The sequence below is a fragment of the Neopelma chrysocephalum genome, unplaced genomic scaffold (genome assembly GCF_003984885.1).
Source record: "Neopelma chrysocephalum unplaced genomic scaffold, ASM398488v2 Primary Assembly neopelma1_139, whole genome shotgun sequence".
Classification (NCBI taxonomy): Eukaryota; Metazoa; Chordata; class Aves; order Passeriformes; family Pipridae; genus Neopelma; species Neopelma chrysocephalum.
Window position 1 is genome coordinate 2490515 of NW_020897801.1, and position 19628 is coordinate 2510142.

The following is a 19628-nucleotide window of genomic DNA, read 5'->3' on the forward strand; positions in this document are numbered from 1 at the left end:
CACTAGTGTGTAGTTGGTGGGTGCAATGCCAGCTTTGCATCTCAGGGAGGACTTGCCCGTCATGTGCCCACACACTTCAGCCAGCAGAACTCTTCAAAAGTTGCCAGCCAGCCAAAGGCCAAAGAGGAATCTCCATCTAAAGCTGGAATGAATAAAAGAAGGAAATTAAAGAACAAGAGACGACGATCATTACGTAAGTATTTCGCAGAAGTTCTTGAAAGTTTCATCTGGGATTGGAAGTTCCTCTCCAATGTGGTGTTTTCTCTGCATATGTGGATCTGGTAGGATTGGCATTCCTTGTGGTGAGAAGAAAACAGTTCCAGATTCTGTTTGTGTTCCTTTTCAGGGTAAATATCTTCACGTTCAGGAGAAAAGATCAGTTTTCTGTGAGAAACAGTTGGAGTTCACAGTTGAAAAAGCTTTTCATTTCAGAGTGACTCTCTGTTTACTGACTATTACTGTTGGAAAATGTTCTGTTTAGTGTTGATGAGATCTGAAGTTTAGTATTGCAGACAGAGATTGCAGATTCATATAAATTAGAGATAAATGCATGTTATATAAGCTCTTTTTTGAGCACAACATTTCATTATGCTAATGACAGTTTTATGAGCATAACCAAGATCTAATTTTGGGCAGAATTGACTTGCTATGTTTTTTTAATCTGTCTCCACACAGTTGATGTTCATTAATTTTATATGAACCAATGTACTGAGAGGTGTAATTTGTCATTTAAAGTGAGAACTGTTACCTATAGCAAGTAATAATCACTTATCCAATACCTTTTCTAGTCCATTCAGATCTAGATGTTTGATTCTTGAGTTGTTCTAGTATTAGACTAATAGCAATGTCACATTTATATAGAGGTTCTAATGTACAAGAATGGTTAGAAAAGACTAGGCAATTGTTAAAATATTTCACTTTGTTTTATAATTGCTTTGGATGCAACTCTTCAGTACCAAACTGATTTTAAACTGTTACTATGACACCTGCATCTTAGAGATGTAAAAAACATGTAGATTTTTTTCTATTGGTATGTCAACAGCTGAAGAAAAAACTTTTACTTGTGGTGCAAAGTCCATCTTACAGTATTGGAGAGTAGCACAGGATACCATTTTTATGCACCTGTTTATGCATCTCATACTGTCCACAGTGTTACTTTGCCAGAACTTTTCTGTGGCAGAACACTGAACTGTATTCATCTTTCTCTTCCTGTGAAGAAACACAGTTACCAGTTATTCAAGTGGTATGGCAACAATGGATGCACATCCTAGTGGTCTTAGGTGATACTCTTTTATCACATGATTGGGATTTATTCTTATCTTAATACTTCACCTGTGTCTTAAGGAACTGAAACTTAGGAAGCAGTGGTCATGTTTCTGCCTTGAATGCAGAGAAGCCTGTCCTGGAAAGTTAGTGTCACCTAGAGGTCTGAAAAGTTTATTTCCTGAGTCACTATTAACTTCTCTTTTGAATTTTTTTTTTTTTGAAGGGGGAATGCTTGGGTATTCTTAATATATATACGAGCAAATTGTATTGTGAAAAACATCTCCGAAGCATAGACTTCAAGAATTCCTCTAATTTTGATTTAACATCCAAAGACATTAGCAAACTGTTTCTGTTCTTTTCAGAATCTGTTTTTAAAAGGCTTTCCCTTTCTCTCTAACAATCTGTGTAAATGAGAAGGTTCAAGAAGGGAAGGCTGGTCAGTGAAGGGTTATGGGCTCACTTTTTACATCTTGGGACAATTGCAGGTTCCTAAAGGAATACTGTGATTTGTTGACTGTGTTATTCAAACAAAATATACATGTCTAAGACTGATCACTTCAAAATTTTCACTTTCAGAGGTTCCTGAGTTGCATCTAGGCTTGTTTCTCCACATTGATTTTGTTAGATGGCTGATTTAATGCATCTTAATTCAATTTCCCCCCCCCCCCAGTATATGCAGAAGTAGTTTTTCAGGATGACATTTTATTAGTACTTGATGAACATTATCGACTTACAGGTTTCAAATCATAGCTTTGTAATTAAAACTTCAAATTATCTGCTAAGGTGTCATAGTTGTAATAAGAACTTTCTGCAGAATTCTTGAATGAATCTATGGCAAAAAATGGAAGTAGTAAATATTAGTAGGGATTGTTAAAGACTGGACTGTAGTGTTTGAATGGTCTGCTTTCTCGATCAAGTGTTGCACAGGAAGAAAAATGACAGCTGCTTGAGCAATTTCTTGTCTTCCTGCCTCTGGAGACAAATGCAATGCTGGCTGTAGACTTTTGCCTTAAGGCAGAAATCATCTCTAACTCAGTTGGGAACTGACTGCTGTAATGTATTTCTCCAGAGGGTATGTGACCCAGAAATGTATCCAAAGTTGATGGCATTTTCTGAAAATGCAAAGTATTGGCAGCTTTTCTTTAAAACTTCGTGTGGATTATTGTTGATGAGGTGAATGAGACAAAGGGCTGATAAAGTTTTGCTCATCTTTTTGTTTCTTAGCTTAGTTTTAGTTCAAGAATGAAGTGTGCAGGTTTGTGTGTTCTGTCTCTACAAGAAGAATGAGGGAAAGCAAACACTTATCTAAGAAGTCGAAGTAACACAATAACAGCATTGAATATTTTCAGTCGAGTATATTTTGATGTTTTAAAGTGCCTAAAAGCTGAGGTGTTTAACGTAGGTACAGGTTCTCTGCAGGTTGGGTTACAAGAAGTTAATGCCATGGGTGTAAAACAAGATGCCATTTGATAGTGCACAGTCTTTTACAATCACTTGTAGATGATCATTTGAGAGAAAATTGCAGTATTGCACCACGGAACAATTTGTGTCCTGAAGAAATGCTGTCAGTGTGTTCTTTCTACCTCTTCATGATTTGATTAGACCCTGGATTTTTACGAGGTGTAAGCAGCTTACTAAATATTTATTGGCAATCAATTGCCAGTATATGCTGCTATTGAAGCATCCTCATATATAAATTCTTAATAGTTTAAATACAGCAGACTTATATATTTGCTTCCTCTGGTTTATATCTGATGGTTAATACTCTTCTGTGAGACAATGCATAAATAAAAAAGGAGACTTTACTGTGGCTATATGTGATGAAAATATGTTCCATAAAGAGAATTCTTATTGTTACTTGATTTATTTTTTTTTAACATCTTGCCGTTCTTAAACTCTTTTGTATTTCTTTTGTTCTGTCTGTAAACAATACGTGTTCTTATAAGTTTGGAAATTAGCACTTGTATGATAAAAGCATGTTTTACTGGAGACACCCTTATAGCTGGTTACATTAGTGGTGCTGTAAAGATCTGATTTGTCTCAGAAATTTTGATTTTTTCTTTTTTAGAATAATTCAGTCAGTAGATTGCTTTCTCATCTCGATAGCTTTATACCTGTTCCCTGATCTGTGTAGTTTGGTGATATTTGGAGGTATAGAACGAAATATATTGAAAGTGTGTATCTAAAATAGGTCACAGTGTTGCTATTCTGAAGCTACCTTGAAGAATACAGGACTGTCACTTGCTTTTCCATTAGCAAAGGTGACACTATAGTTAATAAAAAGCATAATACAGTTCTCTGGAGGAATGTAAGAGAGATAAGGAAGGGTACTCTTCATAGAATTTACAGTAAAACTACCTTAGTTACATAATGCTTGCATTTTCATTTAGTAGGTTCCTGGTATGATGATGTTAATTTATTTGACTTAAATAAGTCAGGCAGGATTGGCAGGAAGGGAAATACTTAAATCTATTCCCTCAAAATTATTTTCAGATTAAAGATACATATAGAAGATACAGCACTAACGCTCAGTAAGGAGCAATATAAGGAGTAAATAAAACTATTCAAGTGCCTTGGAAAAATTGTGCCCTTTCTTCTGCATCTGTTGAATGTTATGCAGTGGCAAATCCCAAAGAAATTTGTTGTATGAAGCAAAAGGAAAAAATAGGGTTGTTTTTTATTTTTTTACCTTCTTTCCATCTTCCCTTCCTTCCTCCCTCATATTTATTTATAAAATATTTATATGCTTGCATCACTGACCACCTGCAGCATGAGCTGCAGTTCCACATTACCACTTAGAGCGGGAAAACATTTCAGTGAGATGATTGCCTAATTGGCAGTATCCAACTGAGATGGAGTAGGGACAGAACATAATGTACAGATGAATGCTTAACAACAATTAGTCCCAGGAGAGGGACTAATGCAAATGCTAGCTTTAAGTAGCAAATGCTAGCTTTAAGTGGAATTTGTAGTTCATTTCGAAATAATGGATAGATGAATATAGAAGTTGTTTTAAATTAAGGCAGCAGAACTTTGAATCACTGTGCAGATTTCGGGGTAATATGTATTTGATAATGTAATAGCAACTCCTATTCTTAGTTTTAATTTCAGTGTGTTATTTAGCAACTACTACTCTCAAGGCTTAAAAATGGGAATGCTGCTAATGTAATTTTACTACTGTATTATATGGTATTTTTTAATTTTTTTTGTGCAAATTATTTTTAACACTCTGCAAATATGTGCCCAGTAGCAATTTTTAAAGTACTTTTAGTGTAGAATTGATAGACCTTCTTTACACTCCAAATCAAAATTCTTTTTAGTGTTCGAGGAAAACTTAACTATACAAGTCCTTTTCAAAAAGGAAAAGGTCTTTTTTAGTTTCTACTGGTTATAGACTAGTTGTAAAAATATTGTATGGATGTTAATTGTACTTTACTCATTATAAGTAGTTGAAGTGTAGTATGGGATGCAGTTGGTTCTTCTTGACTGATGGTCAAAGAACACGGAATGACAACTTGTACATGGAAAGAAACGTGTAGTAGTGTGGAGTTTTTCACCTGATTATTCAGCATTATTGAAACCAAAATGAAACGAGCTGAGTACAGTTACATTTTTCAAAACAGCTGTTTGATCCACAGGGAGTGTGTTTTGACCAAACCTGAATTGTGCTTCTCTTGGAGTAATTTCTTCCTCTCAGTTGATGTTTGCAACTCTCTGACAAGGTAGTGCTGCTGCCATAATGATAAATGATTTACTAATGACACTTCAGACTTGTTTACATGCTTGATTCTGTTTGTGTGCTTTGAATGTGTTGAACACTAAGGATCTCTTTTCCTTTTTTTCCAGCAAGACCTCATGACTTCTTTGATGCACAAACACTGGATGCTATAAGACATCGAGCCATCTGCTTTAATCTCTCAGCACATATAGAAAGTTTAGGAAAAGGCCACAGTGTTGTATTTCATAGTACTGTAAGTACACATATTATGCATTCTGTTTGTTTACCTATGTGTCTGAAAAATCTAACCCTTTAGAAAGATTTCTGGTTTCCTCTTATTGCTGTAGGCATTTAATCAGAAATAAGTAATAGTGGGTATTTTATGTTGTTGATTTGTCCATTGCTGTTAGTAAATTAACTTTTAAAAAGCAGTGTTGGTAGTTGTAGCTCACAAACTGAAAGGCTTGCTGTCTGATACTCTTGGGGAAATATCTAAAGCAAGTATATGTTGCAGAAAAATGTGGTTCTGTCTTCTAAATAAGAAAGCAGTTCAGATGGCATTTCCTTAGTTGTGAGTGACAGTGCTAATTTATCACAAGGAATATTTTGACTGTAATTGAATATTTAAAGATGCTGATCTGAAATGTGTGTTTATTTCCTTGTTTTTCCCCAGTTTAAAAGATACAATCCTGAATAAATGTCTTCTTGTACCCATTTTTTTTTCTTTTAATAAACTTACACCAAAATGTCAGTGAATTGCTAGAAGGAGGCAAGTACCAGGTGGGGAACTGGCCTTTAGTCCTGTTTCCATATCTTATTTTGTGATTTTTCAGTTGTATTTGGATAGGAAAGACATCCTTTTCCCAGAGAAAAAGTAGGGAATTGGAATATAGGGGTCAGAAGTTCAAAAAGCTGTATAACCTCAGGTTTTGTTAACCAGACTGGGAGATGTGGGCACGTAAAAGGTAGAGACTCAACTGAAGAAAAGAAGTAAGAGATGGGACGAAATGAGAAGGGATAGTTTTTAAATTGGCAGACTAATGCAAGATGAACTGCAGTCCAAGGAAGGAATGCTGACTGACATGTCCTCAGCTCCAGCTTAATCTTAACATGATTCAAAGTCTGGAACTCTGTCTCTTTCCATAAATAAAAGATGATTTTGTATGCACGAAACTTATTTCATACTGTTCTACGAGACTGATGATTGTTATAAATATCTGTGGCCTGTATTAGAAATTTTTTCCAAATGATTACTCCTGAACTTTATGTGCACTGAGCAGCAGCTGCAAGTGGAGATTTGCAGGTGGTTTAGCTGTTACTGTATTTAAATCTCATTCTAGTGTTCTGGGCAAACGTGGCTCTTACAATGCTGTGAGAAAGGCAGATTCTCTTCCAATTCACAGCATGCTTTAATCTGAAAGGTTATCCAGATAGACTACTCAGTTGTGGAAGCTCAGCTCTGTCTTTTGGAATAATTCATAAGGAGGTGGAATTAGAGGGAGGAACGTGCTCTATAATTGCCTCAGATGAACTTGAAGGAAGCGCTGAAAATCATTTTAGCTTATCCGTGCGTGCGTCACTCGAGATGGTGGGAGGTTGATTAGATCTGAAGTTGCTCAGACCTCAGCTGGGGGAGAGGTGGTACCAGTGGGAGAACTGCTCCAAGCTCCCAGCCCTCTTTTGCTGCTGCAGTTGTGTGGGCTTGTGCTGGGCATCAGCTTTATTGATGAGACACAACCTAAAACTGGCTTGAAAAAGAAAAGGCAGGCTAGAAGCAGTCCTGGGGGTGTGCAGTTACACTGAGCTGATGATAGCTCAGATGCAAACACATTTTGCATCACTTACAGGCATTAGGGCATGGAATTTGAGTGGTGCCTGGCTAAATAGCATAATAAGTTTGTGTGGCCCACCTTAAGATGAAGAAGAAATGTGTAACTATCATGGGCATTAATTTGAAAGGTGAAAAATATGAAGATAAAATTGCCTTGTTGTCTGAAAAGGGACGTGAATGATGTAGGTTTATTTTTTTATGCATCGTAAAAATAATGCCAACATAATGCAGTATTTACAGGACAGATATAATATAAAGAATTTCTAAGCAGCTGGTGTAGATACCCTTCATGTCCTATGAAAAGGCACATCCTTTTATTGATATATACTTTTTTTAACCCATCCTTTTCTTTGTAGATATAGAAAGCTTTAGGATGCGGTCATTAATAAAACCTTTTTCAAGAAATGTGTTTGCCGTCCAGAGTTCTCCTTTGACTTGATTATGATTTTTTTTTCTGCTTGTTTTTTTTATTGGAATCAAGTTTTTGTACTTTAATTCTCTGAATTGTTAGATGGAAAAAGTCAAGCATTTCTATTTAACCTGAAGACCAGATATTACATTGATTAAAAAATACAGCTTATATGTTACCCTGTTTTGCCACCCCCACCTTTGACATGGCTTGAACTAATTCTGTAAAATATTTGAATACTAAAGTGTTCTCTGGTTTTAGCTTTTTTACTTATTTCAGTCCAGTGAACTCATGTATTGAAACGTGTTTTGAAATCTTAAAACTTTGTAACACAGTAAATGAATTGAGTGAGATGCACAGCAATTTGTAGGGTGAAATTGTTTTCTTTTTCCAGAAGAGGTCAGCAGAGCTCCATTTCTAATTTGAGACAATTCTGAAGCACATTTCCTTTAAATTTCCATTTTGCTTCTGGGACAGTGCGTGCAATGTAGAGAATGTAGGGAGAATGTTTTCAAATAAAGCTGCAGTGAGCATACATTGCCTGGCTGAATTGTGGTTTTAAGTGAAAAATTTAAATGGATTTAAGTTCTTTGCAGAACAATTTCAAGTCTTCAGAACATATTTATTCCAGGCATACTATTTTACTCCCATTTCTGCTGTAACTTTTGCAGACTTGACCATAAATCTCCAATTATGAGTGTCAAAATAGCAAATAATTTTTTTTATTTCTTTCCTGCAAACATTTTTGCAATTTTGCATTTGTTTGCACCATAACTGTGTTTCTGTTTTATGCTGGCTGAAGGTGGGAGTCTAACCTCGGGCTCCTACACTTAAAAACTTAATTCTCTGGAGAGTACCTTATGTACTGGGCTACTGTGAACTGGTATGAGAAATCCTGAGAAAGGAGTTCTTGTCTGTAACCTAGTGATATGTACATTTTATATAGAATTAATATAACTTGGAGCAAGTAAAACAGTTTCCCTTTTATAAATGTGCAGTTGAACGTGAAGAACAACAGTTTCTGAGGAAAAAATAGGGAATTTGGTTTTAATTATGATTTATGTAATTATTATAGGTAATAGCTAAAAGAAAAGAAGACTCTGGAAAAATAAAACTCTTGCTTCATTGGACACCTGAGGACATGTGAGTATATTGCTAGTGATATGCTACAGGATTTAAATGGGGAAGGATTTACAGCGGGGTAAATGAACTGTCTGTCACTATATTTTTTGTGCTGTTGAGTATTTAAATTCAAGTTAATATTTTAAAAATGCTTTCCAAAAAGTAATTTAGGAAATTTAAAATTAATAAGCAATGTTAAATTGATTTTTTTACTTTAATTTTCAAGTCTTTGGGCTCAAATACGAGTACAGGTAAAATTGAATCTGTATTTTTAATGCATTTGGTCACTATGCACTATGAAGCCATATACATAAGAAAACTTACCACTGAGGCAACTTTGTTTTACTCACTGATTCGTCATGATCCTAAAAATACTTTGAGGTACTGAAAAATGTGCAATTATCATTGTAACAGTAGAAGTCCATGACTCTTTGCCTGGGTACCACAATTCAGCAGTATAATAACCACAGCTGGCCCCTTAAGGTGTCCATGTCATATTGCTGCTTCTCCCACTAAAGCTTGGAATACTTTTCTAGCATGTTTGACTGCTTTTTTTCCTCTTTCTTTTCAAAGTTTTGCTTTGTTCCAAATGAGTAGCAGGACGAAAGTACTGCCCTTGGGTAGTCTTGGGATGTATGAAGTAGCACATATCCTCTAGAAATAATTTATCTACCTTGAAATTGCTGAGTTCTCATCTTTCTTCTAACACTTATAGAACAAAGAGACCTTTTTGATTTGGTGATGCTTTCAGGTGATTGAGTGGGATGGTGATAAAGCTATGGCATAACAGAAATTTACCTCTGCTTTGGTGATTTAAATCACTCACCTTTGTAGTGTCCCAAATCAGTCATGTGCAGTGGTGTGAACTTGGCAGCGTGAGTCTGTTATAACTTGTATTTGTAGAGGACTGGAGTTGCTGATAAATTATCTGCAGCAATGGTTGACATCTTGGTGGAATTTTGAAGCATCTGCATCTTTGCTGCTCACTGCAGCACTTGTAGACTGCAAGTTGCAGTTCAGCTTGGGAGACAATAACTAAGATATTCTAGTAAAAAAACGTAGATTTTTGATTCCCTTTAGGGCAGCTGGGAGTGCTATGTGTAACAGCATTCTGAAATTATTCTTTTTAAAATGTTACAGATAAAGGCAGTTAATTGCATTTTAAGATAAAAAACGTTAAAAAATGTAGTAACACCGGGAACATGAAAAATAAATAAAAATAGCGGTTTTTACATTTTAATACAGTCAAATGAGTTTTTTGCTCATGAAGATGAATTCAGTATTAAGAATCCCTGCATTAGAGAACACAAGTTGTTCAGAAATGTTAAGACATCCCTGATAGAATGGAGATTTGGTTGGTCAGGTCAAAGGAATAATGTTTCATATTACTGTTTCTTGCATCTTGGGTTAGGGAGAGGGTATATTTAATCTCTAAATGATGTAGTGTTGGATTACTGAGTGTACAGTAGATTGAATTTCATCTTGATTATTACAGTTAAGAGCAGCAAATGCCAAGGTGTCTGGGCACGTGCCATCAGTCTGTTTTTATACAATCCGTGCACTCACACTGTAGAGGAGTGCAGTGCACTCGTGGGGATGACTTTCCATCAGCCTGAATTTCAGATGGATCTGATAGTAATGATTTAACTTCTTCTGAGCAACTGTTAAAGTGCTTGAGGTTACATGTACATTAAGTATTTTTTCAGGAAAAATAGAAGCTAGTCTTTAACCTGTTTCCTACATAAGAGGGAAAAACTTTTAATTTCTTGTATATTTTTTTTAGAGCAGGAATTTAGTCTTGGTGCCAGTACTTCTTAGCTTACTGAGTTGCTGTCTTTACGTACATTTCAGATAGTCTTTGCATGTGAGAAGTTTTTTTTATTTGCTATTTGTGTCATTTTGCATCTTCAGCATATAGTTTCTACTGGAAACGTCTCCCAAATGTTGTTTGTCCAAAAACTGATTTTGGCATTATTTGAAAAAGTCTTATGATGGTTTTCCACCTTTTATGATCCATAAGCCTTAGTGGATATATGGATTGTCTCCTGGGTTGTTCCTCCCCCACTTTTTTTCTTTTTCTTTTTTTCTTCTGCCTTTATCTGAAAAGTTTTGTTGGAGAAACTCCTTTTCCTGCTGGGATAGAAATTCTTGGTTTCATTTCACGTTTTGAACAGCTTGACCAGAAAATTGAATTTGAGTTACAGCTCACTTTGATGGCTACAAAATGAAGATTCAGTAAAATAAATTGTATAAGTCTGTAGAACTGCCTTTATCTTTGGTCAGAGAAAGGGCTGTTACATTTAGCTAGTTTCAAGTGTTGGATTTCTCAATTGGAAATGTATTCCAAAGGGTTAGATCTTAATTACAAATGTAAACTTTTCCCCCAACCTAAAATTAATCTTTGGCTTCTAGGACACATAAAAAATAATAATAATAAAAAAAACCAAACCAAAACAAAAACAAAACAAAAAAAACCCCCACACAAAACACCAAAACCCCAAAGAAAACAAAACCCCAGAAACCCCAAATGACTTTGTGGGCTAAAAAGAATCACAGGGGATTTTTGGGGTTTGGGTGGGGATTTTTTGTTTGTGGGGTTTTTGTACTTTTTTTGGGAGTTGCCTTTTTTTTCTTTTCTTTTTTTCTGTTTTCCCCCCCCCAGTAGTGGAAACAAAAGGGATGCCTTGTTTGTTCTGCACAGCCCTGACAAGAAAGCAGGTTTTCAGTAAGACAGTGATGAGCTCTGCAAGCCCAGTGCTTCTCTTAATAACGTGTACCTGAAAACCTCAGCAGGGCCTTAAGAGCCCAATGTACCTCTAATAAAAGAAGCAGCAATGCAATAAGCCACTCTGAATTAGGCATGTTTGGTCTCAAGTAATTAAAGTGCAAAATGGAGATAATTGTGTGTGTTATCTCCAGCCCTCTTCACAAGTTTCACTACAAGTGGCACTGAAGCAACAATTCATTTTAAAGTGTAAAGACCAAGTTTTATTTCCTCTCGCAATGAAAACTGTTACATAGCCAAAATATTTTGTGGCAATTGCCTGGATTTCCTCAGAAGATAGTAAAATGATTAACTTCAGCAAAGTTGGAGGATTTTGAGGTTGAAACCTTTGAACTTGGAGCAAGTAAATTAGTGTAAGGCAAAACTTAGTGTCTGCTTTATATTCTGTTCTTTACTTACTTTTTTTAACAGTATCAAAGAATTTTATGCCCAGTAAAATAAAGTATTTTCAAAGATGCAGTTGTTTTTCCTGCTACCCATTTTCACATTAAGTTGTTACAATGGAATAGGTACTGCCATTATCATTGCGTGTATGTTTAGCATTCTTCTGGAATAATCTAAATTCTGTCTCACACTGAGAACTTAAAAAACTTTGAAGTGTAACATGTAAAGATTGCCTGTGTTTCCTCATTCCAGTGAAGATGGTTTTTAACCAGGGAAATGTGGAAATTACTTAAAAACAACTTCATATGTACTAGTTTACCACATAATTTTATGGTAAGAAAAACAGTTGATCTTTTTTGAATATTTTTATTTTATTTATTTATTCATAGTCTGCCTGATGTGTGGGTAAATGAAAGTGAACGACATCAGTTAAAAACTAAAGTAGTTCATTTATCAAAACTACCAAAAGATACTGCCTTGCTTCTGGACCCAAACATATACAGGTAACATCTTAATTTTGAAACTTTCTTTACTTGAATGTAATCTTAAGCCTCACTTAACTTTTTGACGTTGGAAAATCAGGATTCCTAATGTACTATACACCAGACCAGGGAGCCTTGATACTGTAAACGTCCAGGAGTTAAGTTCTGAGGTCTTAAGTTATTTCAGAATTACTTCTTGAACTGAACTCTAGTTACTGAGAAACGGGGAATGTGTGTATTTACCAAGTGTATTTTACTTTTTTGTGCTTGGTGTACAGAAATTCTAGTAAAGGAGGTACATACAGTGGAATCCTGAAAGATCCCTTCTGTTAAGATCACATACTGGTTTGTATACCAATTTTTTTAAAGTCCAAATTTATCTTTCCATATTTTATATTCAACTGTAATACATGCAGTATTACCTTGAAATCTGTACTTGTATTCAAGTACTGTTATTTTTTAATACAAGATTCTTTATATGGGGACAGAAGGGGACAGTACATGTTACTTGCCTTTAAGCTACTTTCACATTTGTGGTTTTGGGCCTTCAGATTTGGCTTCTAATCCATCTGGTTTCTAATAATTTCCTGATTTTTCCCTCCCCCTCTTTATTAGTGCACTCACATAATTGTCAGTACCCACAGTTCTCTGTGTGTGTACAGTTTTTAAAGGTAATCTGAAATGCTTAATTCATTCTTAAATTTTGAATGTCCAAAGATACATATTTATGGGCTTATGTTAAAAGGTCATGAAAATGGGTCATGAAAAATAAAAAGTTTTTTCTGCCATAACAGTAGTTCAGTGTTCTGATGTTTTTTCCTTAACATCCAGTGACTGAGTGTCTAAAGCAGTAAATAGAACACTAATCTGAGGTCTTGTAATGCAATAAGCCTTTCAGTTCACCTTTAATATTCAGTGTATTTCACTAATCAAATTAATGAAATCTTGGTTTACAATATGAAAATAAATCATACTATATCTGCCATTTTTGCAAATGTAAGTATTTAAAATACTTACCTTAGTACATGAATTATTGATGTAGATCATAAAAATGTTATGGTGAAATTGGATTGTCTGTTTTAAAACTGCTTAACACAGTGACTGTCTTATAATCTGAGATGTTAATTTTATATTGTTTACCTTTGCAGAACTTAATAGATTAGTTTGCCTTGAAAAGAAAAAAAATCATCTTTTAAACTAAAAATGTAATGATCTCTTGAAGAAAAATGACTAAACCTTTCTACCTCTCCCAGATAAAATTAAAATCCCCACACAAAGTGTTTTACTCGATTTTTAACAGTATGAATCAATGTGTTAGTGAAATGAGCTTTTGGGACTAACTGAGGGAGATGAAAGACATAAAATTGGAAGACCAAAACTTTGCAAGGGAAACAGGTAGTTAAAGTAATTCAGTGACAGAGAGTCATATCATGCTAAAATGATGACTTTAATGGAAAGTTTGAAATAAATACCTGAAATTGTACGGTGATACGGGATCATCAGAAATCGCTTTCAGTATTAATCAAATAAAATGAAAGTAGATTTTATATAGTCATGATTTCATAGTATATTCTATCTGGCTGAAATTCACATCTCAGGGTTTTAATGTAAATCTGTACCATCTTCTTTTACAGAACAATGCCCCAGAAGAGGTTGAAGAGGTAAAAACCAAGCAAGTGGGGACACCTGCAGTCTTAGTCACTGACAATGGATTTAGAAATAAAGTTGCACATTAGTCAAATCCCATCCTTTTTTTTTTTTTTTAGATAAATATTTATGCTTAGTGTAAACATTCTGTGAATGAAGTTGATGCTTCCGTGGAATATATATTAATATATTACTGTATATCCACATTTTCATGGAATGGTACAGTGGGAGACTGAGCAAACACTCTTCTGGCAACTTAGTGGAACAACTAAAAGGCTTTGCATGCTTGCTTCTTTAAGCTGCTTTTTTCTTTAGTGAATACAGTAGTCTATATTGATGAAAAGAAAAAGTGACCATCACCATTTACTCACAATTCCCAGGAGAACTGTTAACAAGCTACTGGGCTTCTTGTCCGTGTTAACTGAATATAACACATGCCAGACAATAGAACAGCTACCAAGGGATTATCCTCTTGCCCTCTGAGTATGGTGGATAGTAATCATTTGTCATTTGTAACCTTGTGTCCTTTTACAGATCCCTAAAATATGTTGGATTATGATGTTTAAACAAATGTTGATGGAATGCTTGTCTTTTCCACTCAACTCTGAATACATATAGTACGGTTTAAAGATGTTAAGAGTGTTGCAGTATGTCTGACCCCCTTTTCAGGAGTAGTGTAGTATGTTAATAAGATCTGCTTTTATGTGATCCGTATCAATGGACGGGTTTTGAGAAACCTCTACGTAAGCAAATAGTGTTACTGGTGATTTATTTTGCTTTTTTTGACCCTTTAGGATCCCCATTCACTTGTAAAGTATACTTTATTTGGCCTAATGTTTTCTAGATGTAAAGAAAATGGTATTTTTTAAAAAAAAAAGTAATCTAGAAATTCAATCCTTTATGCACCAAAGTTGGCTTTGAAAAGGAAAGTAAAATCATTTTCTTGCTTAATAAGCAAGAAGCCGTGGATTTTTTTTAACTGACAAATAGAGATGCGTCTAACCTGTTAGTCTTTGTATGGAGACAAAAATGTTGCATATAGATAATAGGACATTGCTTGTAAATATTTCAGCAGATTTGTAATATATTTTTATATTATGAAATGTACTGTAGATGTTTTTCTAGAGGCATGAAAGTTAAAATGTATATATTACGGTAGAAATAATATTGAAGGATATTGTAATTCACTAGTGCTGCCAGAAGAATTGTTTAAAAAAAGCACCTTCCTTAACAGTAAAATAAATCTTCTTTTACATACCTAAGGGACTATATACTACTGTTAATATCTGTTGTAAGAACAAAAATACATTGAACATCCTTCCCAGAAATCTTAGAGGGATGAATAGTACCCATAATTAATTCATGGCGCTCCTTTCTAATAGTGAACACAAAATTAGTTTTTTCCTTGCTGTTGGAAGGAACTAATATGTAAAATTTGTATGGATATATGCAGTCAAACTGCAGAGTTAGTCCTCCTTGTTGGGGAGGAATTTACTACAGTGAAACTATTAACCAGCAGTTTTTACACTAAATTTTTATTAAATAGATTAAAACTTAAAGTAACCCTTTGGTTGCAGAAGTGAGCATATCCTAATGTAATACAAATGCATTCTGCATTGGTACTGACACGAGTCTTGCTTAGCTCCAGTGGGTTAAAAATGTTACTTATATACACAAAAAAAAATCTTATCAAACGATATGAAGTGCAGATTAAAAGCACCACTAATATAAGATGTTCTGGAATGGTTGTTTAACAAGGGTATTATTCATAAAATCTGTAGTGATGTGACTTTATTTTTGAAAAAAATGCAGTGTTTTGGTTTTTTATTTTTTTGCTTGAGCACTTCACCTACTGCTTTTTCTGTACCTATAAAGTAATCCGTAATCTTTGTTTCTTTTTTTTTGAATTTGTTATAAAATTGCCAAATAGAAGTGTTTCAGATATAGTTTGTATTTGTATTTTTTTAATTTTATTGCTTCATGAGTTTCTTGTAAGTCATTTATAATTGACAGATGATTGTAGACCTTGCCTGAGTATTTTTTCTAATAAAACAAAACAAACAAACCTCGTTAGCTTCAAAATCGTAAGATTTCAATGAAGTTTAAATATAAAACCAACACTCCTCTCTAAGTTGTAACACATGTACCTTTACAAAAGAGGGAATTCGTGGATTCAAGTCATGTGTTGTTCATGTAAACTTTGACTTTCTTGGGTTTGAGAGAACTGTTATCTGGTGTTCTCATGGTACAGTTTCTGGTTTGGAAGGAAAAATCAATTTAAATTCAAAACATCTGTGAAGAAATGGATACATTGGAATTAAACTTTCCACAGCAGTGAAAAGGTGAGTGGACTTAAGGCTGTTTTTCATCTTGAAGTTACCAACGTGAGTTGCTAAAACTGTTTATGCCTGTCAGTTGTCTGTATTCTACAATTTATGGAATTACTTGGTGGTGTTTTGTTTCAAATGACAGTCATGTCTCTCAAAAGGTCAGTTTTTGCTGCAGTTTTTGTGTGTGTCCCTGCAGGATTTCACTGTTGCTGGAGTACTCAGTACATGGAACTAGCACAGAATGCTGGGGGGCATTGATCGCTTTGTTCTGAAAAGAATCTTATCATTGTTACTCTTGGCAAGTGTTAATGATATAATTGGCCTCTCCCCTTTTAAGTAATTCCATCTGCTTTGCTTTGGGATGATTGGGATGTAACATACAGAGGTTTCTTCCTGTCTTTCTCAAGAACATTTTTTTTTTAGATAGATTTTCCAAATATCTACAGCTTGCATTCCCTCCCAGCTGGAGTGTTTATTTTCTTTGTAGAGAAGTATCAGCTCTCTGAAAGTCTCACTTTTCAGGAGTTGCAGTGCACACAGATACCGGCTTCTAAAATCATCAGTCCTTTTGGAATGTGTTGGCTTGAATTTTACAGTTTTCTAAAGCTGAATATTAAGATTTTTGAGTGAGGAGTGCTGTTTTGGGATCAAAGACCATCTCTGCCTTTTGCTAAAGTGGTTGGAAATTCTTGTCTGGGAAAACTTCCTAACATTTGGGCACAGCACACAGCTGATTGTTTGATAGTGGATCTTACTCAGTTTAGTAAAGCACTTTAATAGAGCAGAAACAGATCAGTCCTTTTCTAATACTTATGTTGCATATAATTTTCTCAAGTTACTGTGGGTTTTTTTCAGAATTTGGACAAATGGTCTAATAGGTCGCACTATATTTTTTTTGACTTCTATAGTCCATTAACTAATTATATCAGTAGTTTCCAATTTAAATTACACGTTAATTCTGGACTAGCTTCATTTGGGAACAAATGTGTTAATTGTTTTCAAATCCACTTTGTTTTTAATAATAGAAATTCAAGTGGTGGATTTCTGTTCCTCTCAGCTTTTCAGTGCAGCATATGAATTGATTATTGCAGAAAACTGGTCTTATGTAATACTTCAGTCTGATATTGATGATTTATTCTCACTTAATGCTTTCCTGCCTTGAAATTTTAAACTTGTGAATGAACCTATCGTAAGTATTTCTGTTGTCACACTAATGTATGATGACTAAAACAGAAGAAGAAAATCATGTAACAGGAAAGTTTAAAGAAGCAGCCAAATCTGTGGCTTCTTTCAGTCATTTTCTGTAAGTTGTTAGGTAGACACTCTGTGAATGGCTCCCATATGCACATGGCTATGAGTGATGAATGACAGTTTGATCCCTAAACCAAGATATTCTTAACAAAACATTTCAACAGCAGAGACGGTCTTAACATCACATGAATTTTCTCAGTCAAGTAAAGGTACCCTTAAGATCTGTTATCCTACTGTTTGCCTACCCCAAGCTGAGAATACTCTGGTAAATTCTCTTGCTTGAACTTTTAATAAAAATTTCTGCATTATGTGGTAGTGGGGGGGAACCCCACCAGCACTGCTGTTTTGAATAAAAAAATACTGTAAAATGTCAAGAATATCCATTTGTTCCTGCATTTTTAACAAGGATCTTTTTTTTTAAATTATGTGTTCTTGTAATTATATAATGTAAATTGAAACTAAAAGAATGAATTCTGATAATATTACAACTGTAGCCTCCTAGTGATTATAATGAGAAGAATCAGATATAAATACTAGAGATTAATCTCTCAAAGTGTATTTATGAGAAGAATTATTACAGTGTTAAGGGGCTTCACTATTGTAATCTCTGCTGTAATTTCTTTTTTTTCCTAAGTAAGGATGATCCTAAATCTCACCAAAAATAAAACCTCGTAGTCCTGGAAGATTTAAGATTCTTCAGCCATCCAGTCTGTCACATTTCCCTGAATATAACTGACAAACTAGAAAAACCAAGCAGATTTATATCTTCTGCCAAATCTCAGGTTATCTCCCCGAGGGGAGAAAAACCATGCTAATGTTTTGTGTTTAAAGCTGAACACTGGTTATGGGAGACAGGAGCTGTGAATTTACTTTTTCCAGATAAGAAACTGGTGATGAGCTTAGACCAGCATTGCAAACTGTTATTTTTGGCTTTTGACTGGCAGTGGCAATTCTGAGTATTTATTTTCCTACTATGTTACAGCAGCTGTCTTTACAGTGAAAAATTCTCCCAGACTGTGTCCACATGTCTTAATTTTTATACTACATTATGCAGCACTGTGAGCAGTAATTGGAGTTTGTATTTTTTTGTAGTTGCTTCTTAAGGGCTTGTAATCCTTCAAGTTTAGCCAACTTGCCTGTGAACTGTCCAGTACTTCCTGTGCTAATCCATTTTCACTCTGTCGTACCACGCAGTGATACAAATGTGGACCAAAGTAAAGTTCCAGTACCCACGTTTCTTGCATGCCCTAATTCCTGAAAACTTGTATTGCGACCTCAAAGTAGTTTTATTTGTAATTTATTAAATTATTTAAGAATATTTACCAGTTCTGGTATCTAGCAGCTTACTGTCCTTTTCAGGGATGAGAGTGTCTGTGCGCTTCAATCTCTAATTCTTTCCTAGAGAAGAGTTAAAATCAAGATGTCTTTGATGTCACAATGCAACTTACAGTGAAGTAAGGAAATGTAGTTCTAAGTGTGAAGAGAATAAAATTGTGTTGATTTTATACCAAAAGTGGGCTTTTAGTTGACAACCAGCTATGGATAAATTCAACTCTTCTAGTTGTTCTTGAAGATTAATATGCTGTGATTGATGCTACAGTGTTTGTTTTTACTAATTCTAAAAATGGCCCTTTGAACTTTTTAAAATCCTCCATGGTAGTTAAGTAATATGATAAATCTGTTTAATTCATCCCAAATGAGAGATAATTGCTGATAGCATCCCATGGGGTTGGCTTGCATGCAGGAGATTTGAGTACTGTCTACTGGATGCTGTTCAAAACTATTGTCTAATTTTAATATCTTTTTTTTTGGTATTTTGCCTGTGTTTGCAGTCTCAGTGGAGGGGAGGATGTGTATCCCCTCATGTATTTACTGTGAAGAACTGCTTCTGATTTGAGACAGTAGTAGCCTTCTGACCAACCAAGGGAAGACTTTGAGAAAAAGGCAGTTAAATAGGACAGAGAAAGGAGGGGAAATCGTAACAATGGTAAAAGAATATAAAAAATAAGAATGAAGCTGCTCACGACCCACTGACCAATGCCCAGCCCGTCCCTGAGCAGTGGGGCTGCCACCCCCTGCCCAGGTTCCCCCAGTTTTGGTGGTCAGCATGACTTGCTGTGATGTGGGACATCCTTTTGGTCAGTTGGGGTCAGCTGTCCTGTCTGTGTCCCCTCCCAACATCTCGTGCACCTCCAGCCCACTCACTGGCCTGGCAGCATGAGGAGCTAAGTCCTTGACTTAGTGTAAGCACTGCTCAGCTACAACTAAAACATCAGAGTGTTATCAGCATGATTGTCATCCTAAATCCAAACCAGCTCTGGACCAGCTACTAGGAAGAAAACTAACTCTATTCCAGATAAAACCAGGACATATTAGAAGTTTAATGTCCCTGTGCAGACTCAG

At 35.2% G+C, this 19628-nt stretch overlaps 1 protein-coding gene across 3 annotated transcripts in view; it reads left to right on the top strand.

The window, feature by feature from the left end:
- Nucleotides 1–15713, top strand: part of AEBP2 (AE binding protein 2) — a 46026-nt gene extending 30313 nt beyond the window's left edge. Inside the window, exons 4-9 of one of the 3 annotated variants that reach the window (XM_027699707.1) lie at nt 7–193; nt 5113–5237; nt 8300–8367; nt 11905–12018; nt 12276–12342; nt 13632–15713. In XM_027699707.1, the coding sequence (XP_027555508.1) occupies nt 7–193; nt 5113–5237; nt 8300–8367; nt 11905–12018; nt 12276–12330 (549 nt within the window). In that variant the 3' untranslated portion in view covers nt 12331–12342; nt 13632–15713. The remainder of the gene's footprint in view (nt 1–6; nt 194–5112; nt 5238–8299; nt 8368–11904; nt 12019–12275; nt 12343–13631) is intronic. The other 2 variants (XM_027699708.1, XM_027699709.1) reach the window with 2 other exon arrangements.
- The last annotated feature ends 3915 nt before the right edge of the window (nt 15714–19628 follow it).